This window comes from Neolamprologus brichardi, chromosome 14 (assembly GCF_056152115.1).
Source record: "Neolamprologus brichardi isolate AB-2024 chromosome 14, ASM5615211v1, whole genome shotgun sequence".
Taxonomy (NCBI): Eukaryota; Metazoa; Chordata; class Actinopteri; order Cichliformes; family Cichlidae; genus Neolamprologus; species Neolamprologus brichardi.
The window spans coordinates 572,501-596,247 of record NC_142117.1 but is presented as its reverse complement, the minus strand read 5'-3'; the positions used below and the strand labels follow the sequence as shown (position 1 = coordinate 596,247).

The window sequence follows — 23,747 nt, the reverse complement described above, 5'->3', positions numbered from 1 at the left end:
GTCAAATCTGCATCTCTGCATCTCTCAGTCTGTGTGAGCTGGAGCTGAGATTCTGGCTTGAAGTCAGAAGCCATCAGTCATCTCCTCGGCGCTCGCGACACGTTGTTTTAATCTGGTGTTCCTTTTGTGTGACATTCACATTTAGCTTGGAGCCAAATACCTTTTCCAGAAGTTAGAAATGGTATTAGCAGCCGTGTTCGGTGTTTTATCAGCCTTGTAGCTTTTTAAAATTCACATTAGGTTGGCACAGCTCGGCAGCTCCAGGCACTGAGAAATACCTGTAATCACAAAACAAACAGCCTCAGCTGAAACAGAGAGTTGCTGACTTGGAGACAAGCCGGTCAGGTTAGTCTGATGGAAGTGTCCATCAGCAAGGAGTGTTGATGGTGGCAAGCTGCACAGACACGCAAACATGTGCACATAGGACAGGGAATTTTGTCTACATTTACTTTCTGTTTAAATAAAGATAACTCTGCAGCTGTTGTAAACGACATGCATCCAATGCACTCGTTAACTTGAGCCCAAACCAAGGTGATGAAAGAGCAGTCGGCTTAAAAGACCGTCTACAGGAAGTGCGTTGTTTTGCCTGCTGTTTGCTCTGTTTTCACCTGTAAGTCCATGGACAGATGCGCAGACGTGGACAGATGCGCAGACGTGGACAGAAGCGCAGACATGGACAGAAGCGCAGACGTGGACAGAAGCGCAGACGTGGACAGAAGCGCAGACGTGGACAGAAGCGCAGACGTGGACAGAAGAGACAGACGTGGACAGAAGCGCAGACGTGGACAGAAGCGCAGACGTGGACAGAAGCGCAGACGTGGACAGAAGCGCAGACGTGGACAGAAGAGACAGACGTGGACAGAAGCGCAGACGTGGACAGAAGCGCAGACGTGGACAGATGCGCAGATGTAGACAGATGCGCAGACATAGACAGAAGCACAGACGTGGACAGAAGCGCAGATGTAGACAGATGCGCAGACGTGGACAGAAGCGCAGACGTGGACAGAAGCGCAGATGTAGACAGATGCGCAGACGTAGACAGATGCGCAGTCATAGACAGAAGCGCAGACGTGGACAGATGCGCAGACGTGGACAGATGCGCAGTCATAGACAGAAGCGCAGACGTGGACAGAAGCGCAGACGTGGACAGATGCGCAGTCACGGACAGATGCGCAGACGTGGACAGAAGCGCAGACGTGGACAGAAGCGCAGACGTGGACAGAAGCGCAGACAGATGCACAGACGTGGACAGAAGCGCAGACAGATGCGCAGACGTGGACAGAAGCGCAGACAGATGCGCAGACGTGGACAGAAGCGCAGACGTGGACAGATGCGCAGACGTGGACAGAAGCGCAGACAGATGCGCAGACGTGGACAGATGCGCAGACGTGGACAGATGCGCAGACAGATGCGCAGACGTGGACAGATGCACAGACGTGGACAGATGCGCAGACAGATGCGCAGACAGATGTGCAGACAGATGCGCAGACGTGGACAGATGCGCAGACAGATGCGCAGACGTGGACAGAAGCGCAGATGTAGACAGATGCGCAGACATAGACAGAAGCACAGACGTGGACAGAAGCGCAGATGTAGACAGATGCGCAGACGTAGACAGATGCGCAGTCATAGACAGAAGCGCAGACGTGGACAGATGCGCAGACGTGGACAGATGCGCAGTCATAGACAGAAGCGCAGACGTGGACAGAAGCGCAGACGTGGACAGATGCGCAGTCACGGACAGATGCGCAGACGTGGACAGAAGCGCAGACGTGGACAGAAGCGCAGACGTGGACAGAAGCGCAGACAGATGCACAGACGTGGACAGAAGCGCAGACAGATGCGCAGACGTGGACAGAAGCGCAGACAGATGCGCAGACGTGGACAGAAGCGCAGACAGATGCGCAGACGTGGACAGAAGCGCAGACGTGGACAGATGCGCAGTCACGGACAGATGCGCAGACGTGGACAGAAGCGCAGACGTTGACAGAAGCGCAGACGTGGACAGAAGCGCAGACAGATGCGCAGACGTGGACAGATGCGCAGACGTGGACAGATGCGCAGACAGATGCGCAGACGTGGACAGATGCACAGACGTGGACAGATGCGCAGACAGATGCGCAGACAGATGTGCAGACAGATGCGCAGACGTGGACAGATGCGCAGACGTGGACAGATGCGCAGACAGATGCGCAGACGTGGACAGAAGCGCAGACAGAAGCGCAGACGTGGACAGATGCGCAGACAGATGCGCAGACAGATGCGCAGACGTGGACAGAAGCGCAGACATCTAGGAGCACCCTTAGTTGTAGCGTGTATGTGTGCTAATAATCCAGGTAACAGGAAGTTGTCGGACTACAGAGACAAAGTTAGCGTGCACAGGGACGTATCAGGAGGCAGATGGAGATGATGACATGTTGGGCCACAGCTTTAACAGTGTTGTTGACACCATCAGCAGAACGTGTCTGTTTGGCTGGACTGTACGTACATCTGTGTCTCTGACACACTCAGAGGGTAGTCACATGCTGCCCAGCAGTTTTCACCCACAGATAGGAGTTTATGACTTTGTAATATTAACGGTATTACAGCAGCACTATTTTCTCTTCTGTTCACACAGCTGCATACGTGCATGCATGTAATGCATGGTTACAGTGGGTTACCTGCTGGCACTCAGAGCAGTATTATTCAGTGACCTTGAATTTCTTGGTCTCTCTGACATAAAATCTGCATGGCTGGATAAAAGCTGTTGTGGAATTCCTCCATAGGTTTCAGTTCTGGCTTCTCTCCCATCTTGTTCATATAACCTTTGTTTGAAAACGCCAAATCTGATATATCTTTGCTATGCGAGGGAATGACGAGTATATCAAACAATGGCCGTGTATTTGTTACTTATTTCCTCCGAAGTTTCAGAGGCTTTCTTCCTGCCCCTGCAGTGTTTGGACACAGAGCAGATGGAGCTTGTTGTTCCACCCAGCTGTAAATCTGGCCCCGGGCCGTGTTAGTTTTAGTCCTGTGAAGCTGTGGGACCCGGGCCTGTGACGTTTGCAGAGCCGTGGGGTTCAGGGCCGTTACATGTGTGCGGTGTTTTCTGTCAGAGCAGCAGAGGCTCATAAACTGAGCTGACATGATGTCTGCTAAAACAAAGGCAGTTACCTTCTGTGTCGGCGGTTTTCAGCATGATTGCAGTTGTCCCAGCATGGCTGACATTCCAGCACTGTGCAACTTGTGTTTTTTACTGAAGTTTTATCATCAGAGCGTGAGAAATGTAGCAGTAATAACAATACTAATCCAGGGTCAAACTCTGTTGACATGCTGGCTCCATGTAAACCTGCAGAGGGAAAGTGCCAGACTCAGACAGGCGCTGTACGAATCAAAACGCCTGCTGGTCATCCGTATGACTCAACGGGCTCATTGACTACAAACCCTGCTGCATGACTACATGGCTGGAGCTCTAAGAGTTGAGATGTTTGTGTGTGTTGGAGGACGGAGGTCAGGATAATGAACCAGACAGAAACGGGAGAAGCGAGTGGGTAAGAAAGGAGAAAGATGGGACTGGTCGGCTCGTTTAGTTACCAGCTGATCGGGTGTAATAACAATAAAACCATGTGGAGTTGTTTCTTCTCATTGTTTGTTTGTATGGCTCAAAAGCACAAATAGATTTCTTTCAAATCTTTTCTAACGTTCATAAACAGCAAATACCCTGCTGCTGTGTCAGGAGCTGGTGATGCTGCAGACGTGGTGTTTCACACACAGGACTGCAGCTGCAGCCAGACTAACGTCTTAACTCGATCATAGAAACGTGAAAGTTCAGTGAAACATCAAACCTGTACTACAGCTGTAGGCGAGGCTGCGTACAGAGTGGGTGTGATGTCACACCGCTTCTATAATGGCGACAGGCGCTGGCCTGGTCTCAGACATCCGAGTTGTCAAACGCACCTCTGCCAGCTGATGTTTGAATATTTGCACATTCCTGGTAAACTGGTGTTGCTGGTTTTTCTCCAAATGAAGAACCAGTATCGATCCTGCAGAGTAAACTGTGTTGCAGCCCTGCTCTATACTGAGCTAAGGAGCATCGATGCAAGAACCATGCATGTCTTTAGGCTTGAAGACTGACGTTCATTCAGATGAAGCCCTTTCATCAGCTTCCACATTACAGCGCTCGTTAAATGGGGATTGTTTTGGGCTTCGTCCTGCTGTGGTGCAAGCACCTGTTTGCTGCACAAGTATCTGCATCTGCTATTGATGAACTGATCAACATCTGTGGATGCGTGCACCCTGCAGCTGTGAAGTAATGCACGGCATACAGACCTGAGTGCTGGTCAGCAGTGTGAATGTGCTGGTGATCCACAAAGACCTGCGTGTGCATTGTCCTGAAATGTGTGGGTGCTGCTGCAGGACATCCTGGTAACAGTCTGAGATGGAAGGATCTAACCCAGCATGCTCATAGAGCAGGTGGGCAACTCCAGGCCTCGAGGCCCAGCGTCCTGCAGGTTTAGATCTCACCTGGGTCAACACACCTGAGTCACATGATTAGTTCGTTACCAGGCCTCTGCAGAACTTCAGGACATGTCGAGGAGCTAATTTAGCCTTTAAATAATCTGTGTTGGTCCAAGGACATCTGAAACCTGCAGGACACCCTCGAGGCCTGGAGCTGGACACCCCTGTCATAGACCCAGTGTTGGTATGGTGCTGACCATGGTGTGCATGTGGCTCTGTGTTTGTCAGTAGTATGGATGACCTGCCGTAGCTTATGTGCCTGTTTGTCATTGACTGCATTTTTGCAGCGCACCACTGCAGCTCAGGCTGTGCAGCAGAAGTGGAAACTGAGCTGCAGCACTTCATGGGAAGTTGGTTTGCTGATGCTAGCTGGTTTCAGGTGAGGAAAAGAGAAGCTGACAGTGAAATGAGGGTTTTACTCCAGGCGCTGTGTTAGTCAGAGGACATTTAGAGGAGGCTTTCTGCATGGTGACAGGCCTCATTAAAGTTATTTTTCCACACTGTGGGATACGACTTGGAGCTAACATTGTAGCATGTTTCCACTAATGTTGCTACAATTAAAAGCTGATTGGTTTTTACTGTACTTACACAACCACGGCGTGTCTGAACTAAACTGGGCGGTGTACAGTAAACTAACTTAAGACCACAGGGTCTTATTAAGCTGAGTCATCTTGAGTACGTAGGCTTACATGTACCTGTAGAGTCTGCGTGTTCGTCTGGTGGGCGAGCTGCTGGGAATCCAAACGTGCACCAGTGTGAAGCTCGTTTTAATGAAGGTTTCTAAGCGTCCAGCTCCAGGATGCAAAGTTTGTGATGGTTGGTGCAACAGGACAGGAAATCCTTCATAACTGAGACGCCCACCCCTCTGTGAAAATGGCCCTTTGGTGTTTTCTGTTACGCTTATACCACATGATCTCCTGCTGATAAAACATGGGCAATTTAAGCTTTTAGAAAACAGACTTAAAAGTATACCAGACACACTTAACATCACCCATCGACGGTGTTGTGTCAAACTACTTGCCCTCACTCTGATTTTGTAGATTTGAATATATTCCAATAAAGAAGATAAGTGTGTCTGTTGGTGCTCGTCTTCAAACACCCAAACGAACACAATCACACGTCACTCCCTGTGAAGAGCTAGCTTCAGAAGTCCAGACTTTAATGACTGGCCTGCACAAAGCAATTACGTGAATCCTATTGAAAGTCTGTGAGGTGAACCGAAGACCAAGGTCCGTGCCAGCACACCATCAACTCTGGAGGAGCTTTGCACAAATTCACCATCACTCCAGTTTAAAATAGAATAGCAGCGACGTGGCCGGCTGATGTACTGAGCTGTAAACATGTTATTTGTCCTGCTGACGCTGACAGTCTGACTTAATTTTGGACCGAGTGGCTTTCAGAGTTTGCAGTTTTTACACTTCCATGTTGGTATTTTCTGCTCAGCCTCGTGTTTAGTTGGGCTCTGTTTGGGAGTCGTTGACCTCTCAGGTCACTGATGAACCAGCTCCCGTCAGCTGGTGTCTGATGCCTCTAATTTAGCCTGAATCAGCAAATATGAATGTTTGTAAGGTGGAGAGCAGTTTTCTTATTCTACTTTTTTCATTAAAGACTTGTTTTTATGATTTACCACAAATGAGGAGAACATACATGTTGCTACAGGGTGGCTGTAGCTCAGGTGGTAGAGCAGGTCTACTGATCGGAAGGTTGGTGGTTCGATTCCTGGCTTCCCCCAGTCTGCATGCCAAATATCCTTGGGCAAGATATTCTCTGATGCATCCATCGGAGTATGAATGTGAATGTTACTTACTTCTACTTACTTTCTTACTTAGAAAGCACTTAGAACAATGTGCTTGTGTGAATGGGTGTGAAAGCGCTTTGAGTGCTCAGAGGAGTAGAAAAGCGCTTTATAAGAACCAGTCCATTTACTATTTGAAGCCTGAACCAACGTTTGCTACAGGGGGGAGAGCATCTACTGATCAGAGGTTAGCTAGGAAGCACTAAAAGGTGCTTGTGTGAGTGAGTGAGCATGTTGTATAAAGAGCTGTGAGTAGAGTGCTTTATAAGAACGAGTCCAATAGCTCAAAGTCATCCCTCCCAGCTCATCATCGAACTAAACTGTGGTGCTGATCCAGGGTCAGGGGAACATGTGACGGCTTGTTGTTGTCGACCCTCTGATGAACATTTGTGTTGTCTTCACTCAGCTGTGCAGTCTCCTCTATCACTACAGCTGCTTCTCCTTTTCCTTTGGCTCATTTCTTCATTTTCTCATATTTGCTTGCATTTAAATCTGAATCCCCGTCTCTCTGTGTCCTCGGCCTGTACCACTACACTCGCTGACACTTTGGATCATCTACCCCCATCTACCCACTTTTCACATAATGGTATCATCCCAATCTGTCTCTCCGTGTGATTGGCCACATTGTCCCCTGGGTCGTGGATGCTGACTGAGGTCGGCTCGTTCACGAACAGCTCATCACTATAATCAACGTGCACTGACTCGTAGTGATGACTACTGACTTTCAAGAACATTTCAAGAACCCACAGAAGAACACTGGGAACACTGGGAACACTGGGAACATGGCAATTGTGGAGATTAAAGGGAACAGAAATAAAGGCTTCAGTGTCATCACCCTCATGTCTGAAGCCAGAGGCATACATGTAGAAACACCAGTGTTTTAATAATTATTAGACTGTTCATATAGAAGCCTGCCCTGACAGAGCCTCGTACGGTCTGCTGGCCCTGCTCCTGATGTCTGCAGTAATGCATGTTGTTGTTGTTTGTATGCTGAGTTAAATTAAAGCTGCAGACACTGGCCTGCTCTGCTCATATGAAGCATATGGATCTGTGAAAAGGTTCGACAGCATCTTCTGTACAGGTGAAGTCAACGTGAAGCTGGTCAGACCAATGTGACACAGTGCTGTTAACGTTGTTTCATCCTTTTTTAAAAACAAACTGTTGACCAGCTGTATGTTACTGACTAACCATCTCTGCACTTGCAGCAGTGCAAAGTCCAGATGTTTTGGTCGCCATCAACAGCATCTGGAGTAATTGAGGCTGGGTAGCTGGGCGCTGTTCTTGGCAGATGTGGCGTAGTTCGTTTAAATAGTTTGGTTTCCTGGTGTGGAGCTAACGTTTAAGCGTAGTCTGAACATTTTCACTCGAGCTAAAGTCAGGCCCTTTGATAGGCTGTTTCAGATGCTAGCATGCTAGCATGCTTTAACCATCCCAAACCCAGATGTGCGTTTGGGTTCATTCTTCTGTTCAAACACACACTTGTGTCCTGCTTTCAGCTGTCTAGCTGAAGAATTGAAAGGTAGTCCTTCATTATTCTCTCCGTTTTCTGGAAACAGCCCAGATGCTCGACAGTTTGAACGCCTTCCAACCAACCTGTGTCTCCTCTGACCATAACCCCTCTGAGTCCACGGCGATGTCAAACTGGCTTCAGTAACTTATTGAACGCTGGTGTTCCAGCAGTTTGTAGTTCATGGCAGGCTTCGCCCTCAGGATGTCAGGAACAGGCCAGGAAGCACTAACTCGTCTCTTCTCCTCTCAGGGTTTCCTGCAGACCTCAGTAAAGTGGTGACACCTGAGATTAACTTGTGATGATATCAGACTGTCGACGATTTAAATGCCCTCTGCCAGGAGAGTGGCCGATTCTCCAGACGCTTGTTGCTGGTCTAGTCGAGGTGCAACGTGTGAACATTAGTGATTGTGGATGTATTTGTGGCCTAATGTGGAATAAAGAAAATGAAAAAGGTGCACATTAGTTCATGGTGTGCAAAGAAATCAGTAAACTTGCTGTGACATCTGTGACAGCTCGTTGTTTCCACGTTGATCTAATAGGACGATGTAATCAGATACGAAGGTTATTTCGATGTACAAACCATAAAAGAAAATGAAATCATTATTGAAGCCCTCTGATGAAGCTAATTACATTAAAGGTCACTGAGACACATGGAGGCATTGTCTGCCGTCACAGTCAGCAACGCTGTTTCCTGACTACGGCTGAAAACACAAAGAACTGCTCAGTCAGACGTTAATGCTGCTTTAGCTTTTAGCTTGCATCACTCGTGCGTCAGCGGTGATGTCACTGCCCTGCAACAACAAACCTCACCTGTCAGCAGCCCCGGGAGCACTCTTTAGATTCTGCCACAGCATCTTTCAGGCTCCACTAAAGAGCAGAGCTTCATATCTCGTCTGCACTGTGGAGCTGGGACAGAAAAATGAGGAACAACCGAGAGAGCTGGGTTTTTACATGACACACATGTGAGCAATAATCCAGTTATGACTCATAATCCTGCTGACAGTTTGGTGTCAACAAAGTGTTTGTGCTGGTGGGCAGGGTTGGAGAAAAGAGCGAGGGGAAGGAGATTAGGGGAAGGAGCAAGATTTCCAACAGCCAGCGAGGAAAAGACGCCAGCAGAGTGTAAAGAGAGGAGCTCTGCAGAGAAACTCACAGTTGGAGATTTGTGGTCAGCTGGTGTGGGTCAAATGCCCGTGGTGATCGCCGCGAGAGAGCGAACGAGGCGGCGGCGAAGGAGAAAGAACAGAAGTAGGGTAATCTGCGGGGATAAGCACAGCTGCCCTTGTTCCTGTTGAGCTGTGCGTTGTGTTTTGGAAACTCGCTCCTGACCACATGCTGAGCCAGCCTCCTGTGACCACCAGCATCTTACTGTCACACACGCTGTGGGCGCAGGACCAGTGTGGGAAAGCGCTTTGCAGCTATGGCTCAGAGAGCGCTTTATGCTGATCGCAGGCGGGCGCGTTGTGTCAGGGTGATGGTCGATAAGAGCAGCCGCCACTTTCATTAGTTACAGAGCAGCAAAACAGGCTAAAGGTCACCGAGGCCGAGGCAGGTAAACCCTGCAGATGACACATGAGACACAACCAGTAGGACCAGTATGTACTGCACTGGCCCTTCTTGCTGCAGTATTGATAGCACGGCTTCTGCCATTCATCACCATCACTCAGATGTTGGTATCAACTCTGTCTGTGAGGAAGACGTGGGGGTGTGAGCTATTTCAGCTCTTCATCGAATGTTTTCTACATTTAGCCTGGACACGGTTAAAGACATCAGAGAGGTGTGATAGCTGATCCCAACATCAGTCAGGGCTGAACGTGGAGCCTTTCTGGAAATGTGTCATGAAGAGAAAGGAGGTGCCTGAGCCGTGTTAGAGCCGCTGATGGTTTTCCAGGATGAAGGAGTCCTGGCATCGGAGCTGGTTTTGAGCTCCGCTTCTGTATTGACCCAGTTCTTTCCCTGGTTACAGTTCACCTGTTCAGTAACAGTGGGGTTGGTTCATGCATCATGCAGTGTAGTGTGTGTCCTCTGTGTGTTGTTGCAGAAACATCAGAGCCTGCAGGTTTTATTGGGTATTGAAGAGTTTCTTCTTATCGATGTCCTACTCTGTGATTAGTTTGTTCCAGCGCTGCAGCGCAGCACAGGCCTGACTGCGTGGGCCGTCGTTCGTCCTGCTTCACTGCTGCCCAGCAGGCCGGGCTGCCACACAGTGAGCTCATTGTGAGCCGGTGCCCTGCTGGCATTCTGACTAACTGACCACTCTACTATCTAACCCTGGAGCAAGCGCTGATGAAAGGGGGCGACTGTGCTGCTGAAGCTCACTGAGACTGGGTGACTCCTCGTCCTCTCCACAGTGGGGACAAAGCACAGCGTACACGGCCCCACAGTATGAAGCAGGCTGCTTTATTAAAGGCTGGATGAAGAGCTAAAGAACAGATCAATAAAAGAAATAACAGACTGCGCTCTGTGGCTGCAGGAGGATGCACCAGGATGGGCTGCAGGTTGTTTTCAGCAGGTCTGAACACCTGATGGTCACACAGCACTGTGATAGGCTGCTGCTGTGGAATCACTCTCATTGACCTGATGATATATATGTTTGTACAGGTGACTGATCTGGTGTTTTTACTGTCTGCAGGCTTTCAAAGAGATGCTGTATGCTGCTCAGGACCAGGCGCCGTCTATCGAAGGTACGCATGCACACACAGTCACTTAAGGCCTCACAGGAAATCACATCGACTTCCTGTGTCTTTCACCTTCTCTAGTCTTACTTATCAGAGCTGTTGCTGTCTTGCTTTGTACTGGAAACTGTTGTGTTATCATTTCGGTGTAAGACCACGCGTGTTACACGTTTATATTAGTGCCACAGCTGAACATCCAACCCAACAATTCATAAATACTGATGTTCAAAAAAAGAAAACATGTTGAGAACACTTATAAAGCAGTGGGGTATACGCCCCCCACGGCGTCAATCACAGATTAAAATAGGTTAAAGACATCAGTCACAGTGAATGGTACATCTTGTACATCTTTAATGGCTACAAACACAGAACTTCTCTTTTCTATAACACCTTCCATACAAGGTAATAAACTTCAAGCCCTCAGGACCTTTGGGGCTAATTATTGACTAAAATACAGTTAGAAGCTGAATGAGTTCAAACACATTCCTAGAGTATATGTGTTATATGTATTGTAAGCATGCATGCAGTTACCCGTCTATGCTCTAGTCTCTAACACGATTGTGAAGACGTCGCGCTTCTGTAGACTGAGCAACAACTCTTAATGAGCACAAATACTAAGCACTGTGTATGAAATACTTCTGTTAACATAATGGAAGGATCCTCAAATGAACATCTTCAACTTTAATGCAACATCAATACTGTGAGGAATATTATTAGATAGAATAATGCTGTAAAGAATGTTATCAATGCAGCTATAATGATGCAGATTAGGCAGCAATGAAAGAATTTCTGTATCTCCACAGGATTTAAAGATCATGAAAACCTGGCCTCCAGCTCAGTGTGTTTGCTGGGATAGCTGGGCACAGACTGGGAGGTGTGGTCACACAGAGTAGTGCTGCCCAGTTACTGCCTTGCTTACATTCAGTTAGGCTGATTGATTGGTTGATTGATCCTGAAAACAACGATTAGTGAAGTCCAGTATTCTCTGTTCCAAACACACTCAGAAAATATCTTTACTGCAGCTACTGATTACTTTAGTAATCGAGTAATCTATCGATTATTCCATCGAGTAATCCGATTACTGATCCGATATGCGGCATCGGTCCGATCCTGACCTAAAGTGCTGGATCGGATATCGGGGAGAAATGAGAAATGTAACCTGATCCATCAAATGTCACAAAAGCACCTCACAAAACCCGCGACATGGCGTAACCCGGCTCGTGACCTCAGCGCGTCGGAGCAGCACGCGTCACGTGACAGAGCGGCCGCTGCGTGCGGGACCTGTCGGCGGGCTGGAGTTCACGCTGAAAGCATCTGGAGCCGCGCTACGTGCTGCCAAACCGGCACCTCGGAGGAAGCCGTCCCAGAGACACGAAGCAAGTTCCTCTGTGAATGTTTGTGGAGCTTCAGAGCCGGTACATGGAGCTGGGACGTCTGCGCGACGTGTGACCGAACGATGGACAGTTTCAGGGTTCCCAAAACGAAACATGAGAAACACTTTTTTCATCCTTTGTTAAGTTTAGTATAGAAAAGACAGAAACTCCAGTCTGAGGTTGAACATGATGGTAACGGCTCCGACGTCCATCCTGATCCACTCTGGATGTTTCTGTGTAAGAGCTCCACAGGTTGTTGAATATGAACATTAGTTTGCGCTCCTTTTTCCCAGAACAAAGAGTTTCTGAAATCTGCATTAAATTACGTTTTAATTTACTTTAAATATTACTTGAAGCACTTAGACTGAAAGCTGTGCTAAAGGTTTAAATACAAAGATGTCGCTGAACTGAAGCCTTTTGTGTTTTTAACTTTAGTGTTTTGTTTTGTAAATTTGAGTTTGAACTTGCAGGAAGATAAAAACACTTTTATTGATTACAAAATGGACTTTATCAGATTCATATCTGTATCAGCAGATATCCAAACGTATGATGTCGTATCGGGCAGAGTGGTGGTATGGCGCCATCTCTGGTGTGAACATGGGTCACACTCGGTTTGTTGATGAGGGACTCCACCAGCTCTGTGAAGGCTTGAGTGCTGGTCACAGGATAGAAACAGCTCAGCGTCTCAGTGACGGCTCCGCCTCTTGGTCTTCACGCCGTGTAAACCGACTCGGCTGCACGTTACGGCGAGCCGGCGTCGCTGCCTCCTGATGTCAGTGTTTTGGTTTCTCCACGCGCTGCTGCTGAACATGTTTCTATTGCAGGTCTGAGTTTAGTTTTTAAATCTGGGTGATAATAACTGATCTGATGTTCCTACATATCTGCAGCATTTAAACCAACATCAGTGTTGATTTTACGATAAATGTGTTGTTCACTAAACACGTTGCTGCTCACGGCCCTGTGCCTGTTTGCAGCAGCTGAGCGTTTGTGTCTTCTTTGTGAGTGAAGAAAGCAGCGCACATCATTGCTGAGTGGGAGCCCAGCAGCCCCTTCTGGAGTCCACAGTGGGACGCACGAAGCCTGAGTGTCTGACTGCAGGTTGACGTTAGCCCAGGTTTCAAGTGCAGGAGCAGTTAGGTTTCCCAAACGAAGCAACGATGGGCGTGTGATGGAAACGCACACGTCTGTCTTCATGCAGTAGTTTTGTTTGTTTGCACACAGCTTCAGCTGCATTCAGCTGAGCACATGAAAGCCCAGGATACAAACAGCATCACAGTTCTTCACCTCCAATCGTTTTATATGACGACACTTCGGCCTACATTATTGCTTAATTATGTGTCTTTGCAAAAATACAGCAGCAGGAGCCACAAAATGACCAAAATTTAAGGCCTGAAATCATCTTAGAAAGTCTTCAAACCAGTTATCAGAGGCCTGTGTTCATCATGTAATGACTGGTCGTGTCACTGCGCTGCATACTTAAACTTAAAGCAATACTAAACAACGTGACGAGCACAGTGCGCTTCCCTCATCTTTCATCTTATTTTGACAGAAGCGACTTCAACCACTTGAAGGAACTATTTCTGTCCCAAATGTGATGTTAGAAACCCAAACAGCAAACCGTGTCGCCGCTTCCACTGCTGCTTTGCACCAAACATGGCCGCAGCTGCCAAAGGACCATTGATCCTGCGTACACGGCTGAGTGCTATTAGTTTTTAATCAGCAGCAGGAGTGAAGCGAGTGAATTCAAATATCATTTCAAACCTGAGGACCAACGCACATATTTGAATGTGAGCACAGAGAGTCAGCGTACAGACGGAGTGAACTGTCACATCTGTCCAGTGTTTCACGATGCGAGGCATCCAGATGGAGTTCAGAGGTCGTGTGAAGCTGATCACGTCTGAACTTTCACACATTTTAAACTGCTTACACAGAAGAAACATGTTTCTGTTCATGTGTAAATGTAACAATGACACGTTTACCTTGATCACAGTTTTAAGATAATCCAGGCTCTGGTCGGCTCACGTGTTTGTTTGTGCTGAACCACGTTCTTCAGTTTGATTAGGGTCGGCCAGTTAGCTGCTTATTGTAGCTAGCACAGGTCAGTAATCATGTATCGCTCATGGTAGGGCCGCCACGATTCGTCGACCATCAAAATCGTCGACAACTCATTTGAAGCTTTGTAAGCTCCTGAGAGACGCAGGAATAAGTAGTAGGATTTAAGAGTGTAATAACGGACTGAAACAGAAGGTGGCAGCAGTGCATGTACAAGGATGCCAGCTGCCGTTAAACCCCGAAGAAGAAGAAGCAGCTCCGGTATCGTAGCTGTGTCCAAATTCTGAGGCTGCATTTGGAGGCCGATTACGTGACAGCGACGCGACGGAGGCTGTCCAAATTCGAAGACTCCTCCAAATACGGCTGACAAATGCGTCCTTAATTTCCCAGAATTCATAGCATGGCCCAGCCAAGTCCAAGAGCACCTGGCTGCAGCCGCTGGGGAGCGCCATATTGTGACCTCCACAGCAGCCGGAAACACGTGACTTCAGTTAAATCGACTTTGACAGCGCAAACTAAATTGTGTTTTTGTTGCTATTGATGCTGCTGAGAAATAAACATGGTTCTGAGTGTTTTAACACACTAACATCCCTTCAGCTCGTTCGTGGCCAAAAGTGTCCGTGTGTCATGTTTTTGTTTCTTTGCTACTTTTTCTGCATAAAGGTTTTTTCATAAACATAAAATAGTCATTACTTTTTACATTTTTAACCCTTCAAACACCTTTTTCTGGTTCAATGCACTTGTTTGAAGACAACCTCAAAACTCACCATTTCATATATCAGCAGCGCTACTGGAAACGATTGTACAGCGCTCCCTCGCTATAATGGTTCACCTTTCACAGACTCGCTGTTTGCAGACTTTTACAGAGCGTTGTGTTCTGATTGCTGTGGATCACTGTCGTGTCTCCTGCACAGCACAGAGTGTGTTCAGCTCGTCATATTCACATAAATCTTCGATGGTTAGCAGTGTGACCCTGACGTGCTGCATGTTTGTTTTCTCCCTTTGGTTTCATTCTGTAACACTGGACTTACTTTTCTACAAAGGTTTGATCTTTGAGAGTTTAAACAAGAGAGAAAAGTGTGAAATGTTCCTGCCTGTCTGACAAAAGTGTATAAACTTTGTAGTGACGGGTTTTACAGCCTTTAAACATCTGTAATCATTGTAAAAACTAAAGTTGGCTACTTCGTGGTTTCACCTGCCGCGATAAACGAGGGAGCGCTGTATGATTCATAGTAGAGTCTGGGACATCTAATAGATCAACATCAACATTGATTATTGTGCACTGTTATTTCTGTTCAAGGAGAGCAAAAATATGAAACTCTCTCAGCTTGTTCGTTGCCAAAAATGTGCATGTTCACAAAATGCTATAAAATGTATATTTTATAGCATTTTGTAACTCCGACATTATTTCAGCTGAATTACAAAAACTGTTCATGCATTTGTGTCATCGCGTTTCGATTATTGTAATGCCCCGTTTACCAGCTTGGATAAATCATCTCTTTCCCGCCTCCAGACCATACAAAATGCAGGCTACTAACTCACATCACTATTTCATATTCTTCACACTGGCTCCCAATACATGATCAAACTCTTGTTTTAACACACAGAGCACTAACTGGCCCCAGATTATTTATCCCAGCTTCTTATAAAACACTCTGCTGCTCGTTGTCTTTGCTCGCAGGCTCACAGTTTGTTGGTTGCTCCCCGACTGAAGACGAAAGGGGGCGGAGCCTTTCAGTATGTGGCACAGTTTACCTCCACAGTTACGTTTGGTTGACTCTGTGGATCCTTTAAAAACCAGTTAAAACTTCGTTATTTAAACTTCTGTTAATCAACACTTCTGGATTGTTTTGAATTTGCATTGTTTATATTATTTTGTTACGTAATGTTTTCTTTATTTGAACCTTTGTGTGCAGCGCTCTGACTGCCTGTCCATGAAAAGCGCTTAATAAATAAACCTCACTTACTTATTAAAACATTTTTCTACTTTTACCGACTTTAAATGAGCTCCAGTCCTTTTCATCAAAATTTGATCTACATTCTTTCTTTACTCTTTAAATGGCAGTTAGGTCGTATATGTTACCAGTGACGTTTCAGATAAAAAGGTGATAAAGTCCTGATGGTTTCATGAATCTTTGTATTTTTTTCATCTGAGCATCGGGGACAAGGCTGTCTTGCAATTGTTGAGGTCACTGGTGTGCACCCCATTTCTTCCAGGATCACTCTTCATTTGTAGGTTTTAGTGGACTCCTACTGCTGTGAAGTGGTTTTCATGGGACAGGGGCTTGTATTCCAGGATCTGGGAAATGAGCAGTGATGCCCTTCCTACCATCTTTCCAGAAAAATAAATGATCTGGAAGCTGTTAGTCTGACTTACAGCAGCAGCTCTTTCTGCAGCTGCAGAAACTCCAGGACACGTTTACAGTGTTTGTTGCTGTTTGTGCTGCAGCTGCAGCTTTGAATTATTTTCTGAGAGTTAATATTTTGTTCTTGTTGTGAAATCTACAAGAGTAAAAGTGTTTTAGCAGATGCTTCAAAGCTACGTTTGACTGGGAAACTCAAAGCTCAACAGTGCATCAACAGAAATTCACTGCAGCCTGTGCAATATTTAATGCATCATCATTTTGTTCCAGTCTATCTTGCAAACACATATTTGTGCTGCAATGCCATGCACAAACTACTGGACCCTTCAAACCTGTGTCATTCTTTTGGTCTGTTGCAGCGCAGTAAGCCATCAAACAGCCTTATGTGAAAATCAGAATAAAAAACAAACAAACAAACAAACAAACAAACCCCATGCTTTTAAAAAGAGCTCCATGTCCTCTGCAAACTGAAAAACAAAGAGGAAGAAGTCCCTCTACACAAACACTGCAGATGACAGGCCAGGCAAACATCTATTGACCTGTTTGAATGGCTCCTCATCACGTGAGCCTTGAAGACCACAGTGAGGGCGTTTCATTTTCATGGACTTTCCCTAAGCTGCAGTTTCATTCAGCGCAGAGGGAGGAGCACATGAATGTTCTACCGAAGACTGGAAATGGTTTAGATGCTGGAGACAAGACATCGAGAGGGAGGCGGGGCTCCACGGAGAGTGAAGCGGGAGGGAGGCGGGGCTCCTCGGGAGGCAGGGCTCCTCGGAGAGTGCAGCGGAGAGCAGTCCTGATAGTGGTGGCTGAGTTGACATTGAAGAATGCTGACATGACAATAAAGTGCATATTTATAACTTTAACTATGAGGTATATTTAATACCAACAGACCTTTGAAAGGCAAAGCTTTGTGAATTTGTCCATTTATCTGCTGCTCGATCTTTGCCCTGACAGCAGGGCTGACAGCACAGAGGGCAGTGAAGCAGCCAACACGTGGTGTGCATCTAAAACAGATAGACACCATATACACATTTGAGTTCAGGTTTCAGCAGAAATAACACGTTACACTTAGCATGTAAGAGATACATACGTGTCTATTGACAAATAACAGACAGTTTAACAAAGGCTAACTCAAATCTGGGCAATAAAGAAGCAGTTTAAAGTAATCTTGCGTCCCTACATTTTCAAATCGACCAGGATTTGAAAATGTAGGGAGTACAAAGTACAGATACTCATGCTGAAATGTACAGATACCAGAAAGTTCCAGTGAAGTCCAGCTCTCTTCCTTAAACCAGGGCCAGTAAACACGTCTGTCTTTCTACCATGAAGCACGATAAAACAACATTTAAAAATGAGCGTTATTATAACGCAGAGTGCCAGCATGACCAGTGTGAGCAAACTAGACGATTCCTACAATTATGAAATTACTGACGGCAAATTCATATATGAAAGACTCCCGACCTTTACGATCCACTTGTAAGGTTTCCACTGTATCCATGCAGAGGACGTGTTTCCAGCTACTGTGGAGGTCGCAATATGGCGCTCCACAGTGGCTGCAGACAGACCCTTCTCGCCAATTCCAGTTTCCAACAGTGACGGCCGCTACTCAGTTTTAATATTACTCTTATTATTCTTTCTGGGTCACAAAATAAACTTTTCAGATATTTTCAGGAGAATGTGGCTGTGCAAGCTTCAAATATCTGCTCGGTTTATCGAGACATCACATATTTGTAAAGGTGACGTTTTCAGAGACGTCTGTTACCCACCAGCTCGACAGCTGACCGGGAGCTCGAGGCTCACTGCAGCCCGTGTTCTGACAAAACAACCACCTATCAAGCCGTCCTACTTGTTGTTACTGCGCATGCGCACAACTCAAAACAGCCATGTTTCTGCTTTTAATAGGACACGCCTTTTATTTGATCCTACCCCGATCTCGTGCGTGTGAAAAACTTACTCTTACTTCTTTATTACAGTTGATTCTTGTTTTCCTCAAGCTGTCGTCCATCTGTTACCTTTCAAGCTAACATGCGTTTTTTGTTTTTTGTGCAAAAATACTCCAATTTGGAGTCTCAGTTGAAGTCATCTTTCTTGATTTAGTGCTTCTAGACTTCTGTAAACTACCTAACGAAGCATCCTAGCTCATGGAGATGACCTCAGCTGCTTAATTATGAATTGGGATGAAAAGCATCATTGTGAGCCTGACATGTGTCCCTAATGAGTGTTATGCCTGGGAGTGATGTCAGTGTTACAGATTAATACCCGTCCCATTAAAAGACATCTGTAGTTCACATGGCTTATTTGTCTGTTTATTGATGCTGGGCTCAGTGACGTGATGAAGGGTGGGCACTGTGCATGCTCAGCTGCTGCCTCCCACCAAAGCTACTTAGTCAGGTAGATGCTCTGTACCAGATGACCACATTGTTGTTGTAATAGCAACGTACTCATTAGGCTGTTTTCCCAGCATCGTAATGATGTTTGTTAGAAAAGTAAACATGTTGATGTCATTAAATGATGCGCAGACAGCAGTTTCCTGTAAATGACAATCAGCGATTGTCTAAACCTGTGTTTTGCCAAAGAAAGCTTACATCATGCTGAGCTGGCGTCCTGAAAACGCTGCTCGAGGCTTCAAAGGAAAGTGAATAACCTCTGATCAGTCGCACAGCTACAGCACACCTCGACACGTCCTGCGTTTCGCCCATCACCCTGTTCATAGTCCAGTCTGTGAATAAACCAGCTGCCATGTTTACAGCTGCCCCTCAAAAGCGTGAAGTGTTGCAGAGCTTCACCTGAGCTCACTCTGCTGTTTGACTGAGCTCCAGTCTGCTGACTGTGTGGCCCACTGCTCCCACAGTAAACTCACCTGTATGTGATGCACATGTGCACTAGCTAAGGTACACACAGCTGTATGTTAGCGAGGTGGGGAACACACTGTGGCGCCCCTCCCTCCCCCCTGCAGTGGGCGTAGCTGCACACACGCTGCTGCACACGATGCTGAAAAAGCTCCACGGGTGGGTTAAAACCTTTGAAGATGAATGCTCTGTAGTATCCTGTGCACTATAGATAGCACTGGGTGGTCTGCACCGCCCCTCTGTGTGGCGTTATATAGAGAGTCACTGTTGCTGTGAGGCTGTGATTCACGGCTGATCGTCGAATGATTAAAGCCTCACATTTGTGTCCACGTCAGCTGACATGCACTTCCTCTGCTTTGGTTTATTTTCTGACTCGTCTCTCTGTCTCATGTTTGCTCTTCTGGGATAATCACATTATGTAGGCGATGGTATCGTGTTGTTTGTTTATTAGTTGGTGTGAAAATGTGTTTTATTGGAATAATTTGTAAAATGAATCAAATCTCTTAATGTTGAAGAATGATTTTGTTAAATCAAACTTACAGTTGAACGTTAACTCTTCTTCTTCTTTGCTGTTACTGCTCTCGTTGTTGGGTCAGTTTTCCCTGTTCCCTCAAAAATGGTGTCCAGTGTTTGAAACGACATTATCATGACGGCCTACTGCCTGCACACTCTGACCACGAGAGGCTGCACTGTTGTGCACCAGGACACGCCCAGGACCCACTGCAGCTGACGGTGTTGGATGGAGCGAAACGATGAGGCGTTCTGCTGGATTTAGGCCAAGGTGGTCTCAGTTCATCGTCCAGGGATGAACCTGCTCTGTTAAAGCACAGGGTGCTAAGGCTGGACCTGCCAGCTCTGGTATCCTGAGGAAGTGTTAGTCGGCTCAGCACAGGGCCCACCTGTGGATGCTGGGCCTTCAGCCCACTCCACAAAGTCTGCTTCTGATTGTTTGGACATTCACAGCAGTGGGCTGTGGGCACGCTGTTTGTCCTGGCAAAAGGAGCAGATGCCGGTCCTGCTGATGGGTTAAGGATCTTCTACGGCCCTGCCCTGTGGGATCTCCTCCATGCTCCTCAGACTCTGCTGGGAGATGCAACAAAGCCTCTTGCATGACATGCACTGATGGAGGAGCTGCACTAACCTGTAGCGTTGAGACATTACTCCATGCTACCAGTGATGCTACTCTAGCCAAATGCAAAACAAGACTGCTGCTCTGGGACCAGAACGCTTCATCAGTCCAGATTAGTGACAAACACTGGACGAAATCACAAAATGCAATTTATGCAAAGTGTGCAGCTTTACATGGACTCAAAGAGCAAATGCATTGATGCTGTCCCAGAGGCCGGGGACACGCTGGAGGGATAAGTGCTCTTTGTCCAAGTCAGAGGCTTTATCAGCCTGTATCAGACAAGTGTTGCAACCAGCCGTGCAGGATCGCATGCTGTTTGTGAAGCACTGCACACGTTCACCGAGGCTGAGGATAGAAATGTTTCTGTGCAGCTGCACTAACACCTCACCCTGTGTAGGTAGTGGGAGGAGTTTAATGCTGCGTATCCACGAACAGTAAAGGAAAATCTGTGTGGAAGATAGAGGTGGGAATCACCACACATCCCACGATACGATATTATCACAATACTTAACGCACGATACGATATTATCACAATACTTAACGCACGATACGATATTATTGCAATTTTTAAAAATATTTTGCGATATTCAGATTCTGTACATAAAGGTAAACTTTATCAATATTCATTTTCTCTAATATCAAAGTCTCACACTCAGTCTTTCTCTCATTTCAGTTTGATTGTTGACAAACTGAACGGTTTGTATTACAGTCTAGTCCAACTTAACTGAATCAACCATCTGGTACAATTATAGCTATTCTGAACTATGCAGTTTATGAAAACTATGCAGCCCCTTCAGCAACTGAAGAATTTGAAAGTAAATTAAAACAAAATAGAATTTTACATTAAATAAAAAAGTTTTAAACTTAATTAAAATCAAACATGTCTTAAATTAAAATAAGTAAACTGTCATGTTTATTAAACACATTTGGACAGTGAAGGAATGTCAGGATTCAGAAAAAGGATCAACATGCTCTGAAGTCAGAGCACAAAAACCTTTTTGTAACAAAGTATCGATTTCTGCTGTCCCTTTATCCATACATTATTAGAAACAAAATATCACCATGCTACACAGTATCCATTTTTCCCCCAGCCCTGGTGGAAGAGAGCGCGGTGGCGTTCCTGTCGCACATCTCAGTGTTTTGGGCCCAACGTGGCGCCTGGGTGCTCGCTGTAGTTGCTACGTTCCACAAAAGAACACACGAAATGTGCAAAGCAGGGTGTTGCTAAAAAACCTGCTTGTCAAATGGAAAGTACAGGCTTTAGCTGAGACACAGACATGGCATAATGGTAATAATGATAATAATCATTATGACTTGACTGAGACACGCAGAGAAAAGAGCCGAATAAGGCCGAAACGGGATAAGGAGATTACGGCAGTCTGACAGCTGTTTGTGTGTCTGTGCGCTGCTGAGAGAGGGAGTGGTTTGGACACGCCAATTTACTTAATTTGGTGTCTTGTCTAAAAGCAGCCACTCTGAAACAGTGAATCACTGAGTGTGCACACTGAACCACCTGACCCGCTGTTGTTTGCTTGTTGTTGCCGTGACAGCGGGCTCAGCTCGGACACACAGGTCTGCTCAGGTCAAGTTTACCAGAATCGGTGACGTGTGACGTTGTTGAGATGAAAATGATCCAAATTACAGGACGACTAAACGTCTGAAAAAGCACATGAGTCAGTGGGAGGAGCAGGAATCAGCGTTCAGGTAAGTATAGCGCTGCTGCCAGGACATGCTTGAACAGAAGGGAGACACTCCCACTGCCACTCGTGGCTTTGATTAAAGTGGACACGCCCACTTTCCAGTGTCCGTGGTTATTTTGCTTGTTGTCAGGTGACTTCAGCAACGCTCCATCACCGCACATCAACCTTTCAACAGCGTCTTAACGCCAGCGTAGTCACATGTTTGTCTGTCTTACTCTCAGTGGGACCACGAGTCAGAACAAACTCTGCATTAAGATCATGAAACAATCAGCAGACGAGCAGAGAGGTCCATTTGGTCCTGGGCTACCTTTACCGAGCTCATACTGCTTTCCTGCACTCCTGCTTTGCTCCATCATCAGCTGCATTTGTCTTTCTGTCACTGACCAACAAGTTTGACCTGAAACTGGCACTGAGCCTATAAACCATCAGAGGAGAGCTCCCAGAGTCAGCAGGGATGTCTTCCTAACACGTTTGTTATTTACATGAATAAGAACCAAAGGTGCACAATACTGACAGTGAATACACTTACATGATTACAGTGTAACAGTTTCTCATTTGGATGGAAAGTAGTTGAATAATAATGTGACATAACAAACATACAGATGCATCATTCAGAGCAGGGGGGTCCAACTCCAGGCCTGGAGGCGTCCTGCAGGTTTAGATCTCACCCTGGGTCAACACAGCTGAATCATGATTCGTTCGTTACCAGGCCTCTGGAGAACTTCAGGACATGTTGAGGTCATTTATCCATTTAAATCAGCTGTGTTGGATCAAGGACACGTCTGCAGGACACGGCCCTCCAGGCCTGGCGTTGGACACCTGTGATTCAGAAGGACGTCTGCTGTGTCACTGCTGATCTGTTCACAGTCTGAGTTTCTCTTCCTGTCCTCTCAGTGTTTCTGAAAGCTGCTGTTTCCATGTTTATGCTTAAAGTCTGGAGTGAGTGGAGTTCATATTCCATCCTGACTCTCCACACAGCACAGGGGCTGCTCACTGCTCCCCCTGCTGGTCGGAGCACAGCAGCACAGTCACCCACTTGCCCGTTTTTATTTCTGCACTTTGTTTCTTTTAACTTTGTGCGCACAGGTTTGTTTCCTGCTGTGAGATGCTCTTCTAACAGCTTCTCTCTTGTTGCAGTCACAGATGAAGACACTGTCAAGCGCTACTATGCCAAATTTGAGGAGAAGTTCTTCCAGATGTGTGAAAAGGAGTTGGCCAAAATCAACACCTTCTATTCTGGTAATGCAGCTGGTAGCACTGGTTTCAGGGCTCACCGAGACTTCTTATTGTCCTGTCTTTACCGTGTCTCGCTCTCTCCTTCCAGAGAAGCTGGCCGAGGCTCAGCGGCGATTCGCCACGCTGCAGAACGAGCTGCAGTCCTCGCTGGATGCACAGAGGGAGAGCTCAGCCAGTGGGCGGGGCCTGAGGAGGAGGAAGACGGTGTTTGCCTTGTCACAGCAGGAACGATGCAAGCACAGGAACATAAAGGACCTGCAGCTGGCCTTCTCAGAGTTCTACCTCAGCCTTATACTGCTGCAGAACTATCAGGTGCACACCAACACCTTTGATTATTGATTATTGATTATATCGAGGGTTCAGTCTAGCTACTTATTATAGTATTTGATTGGGAGACAGTTTTTATCACACTGTGACTGATGATCAATAATAAATGCTGATGCAGGTGAACGTGCTCACCCACTGTCATGTAGAGAAATACGACAGTTTTAAAATCAAAAAGCCATCTTTGAATTTTAAAGCCACAACAACAGCTGCTGCTCGCAGGCCGACACGAGGCTAAGGA

At 46.5% G+C, this 23,747-nt stretch overlaps 1 protein-coding gene across 2 annotated transcripts in view; it reads left to right on the top strand.

The window, feature by feature from the left end:
• LOC102779432 (solute carrier family 53 member 1) overlaps positions 1 to 23,747 on the top strand; it is a 41,102-nt gene that overhangs the window by 1,863 nt on the left and 15,492 nt on the right. For both annotated transcript variants that reach the window (XM_087850549.1, XM_087850548.1), the window contains exons 2-4: positions 10,435 to 10,486; positions 23,084 to 23,185; positions 23,271 to 23,494. In XM_087850549.1, the coding sequence (XP_087706675.1) occupies positions 10,435 to 10,486; positions 23,084 to 23,185; positions 23,271 to 23,494 (378 nt within the window). The remainder of the gene's footprint in view (positions 1 to 10,434; positions 10,487 to 23,083; positions 23,186 to 23,270; positions 23,495 to 23,747) is intronic.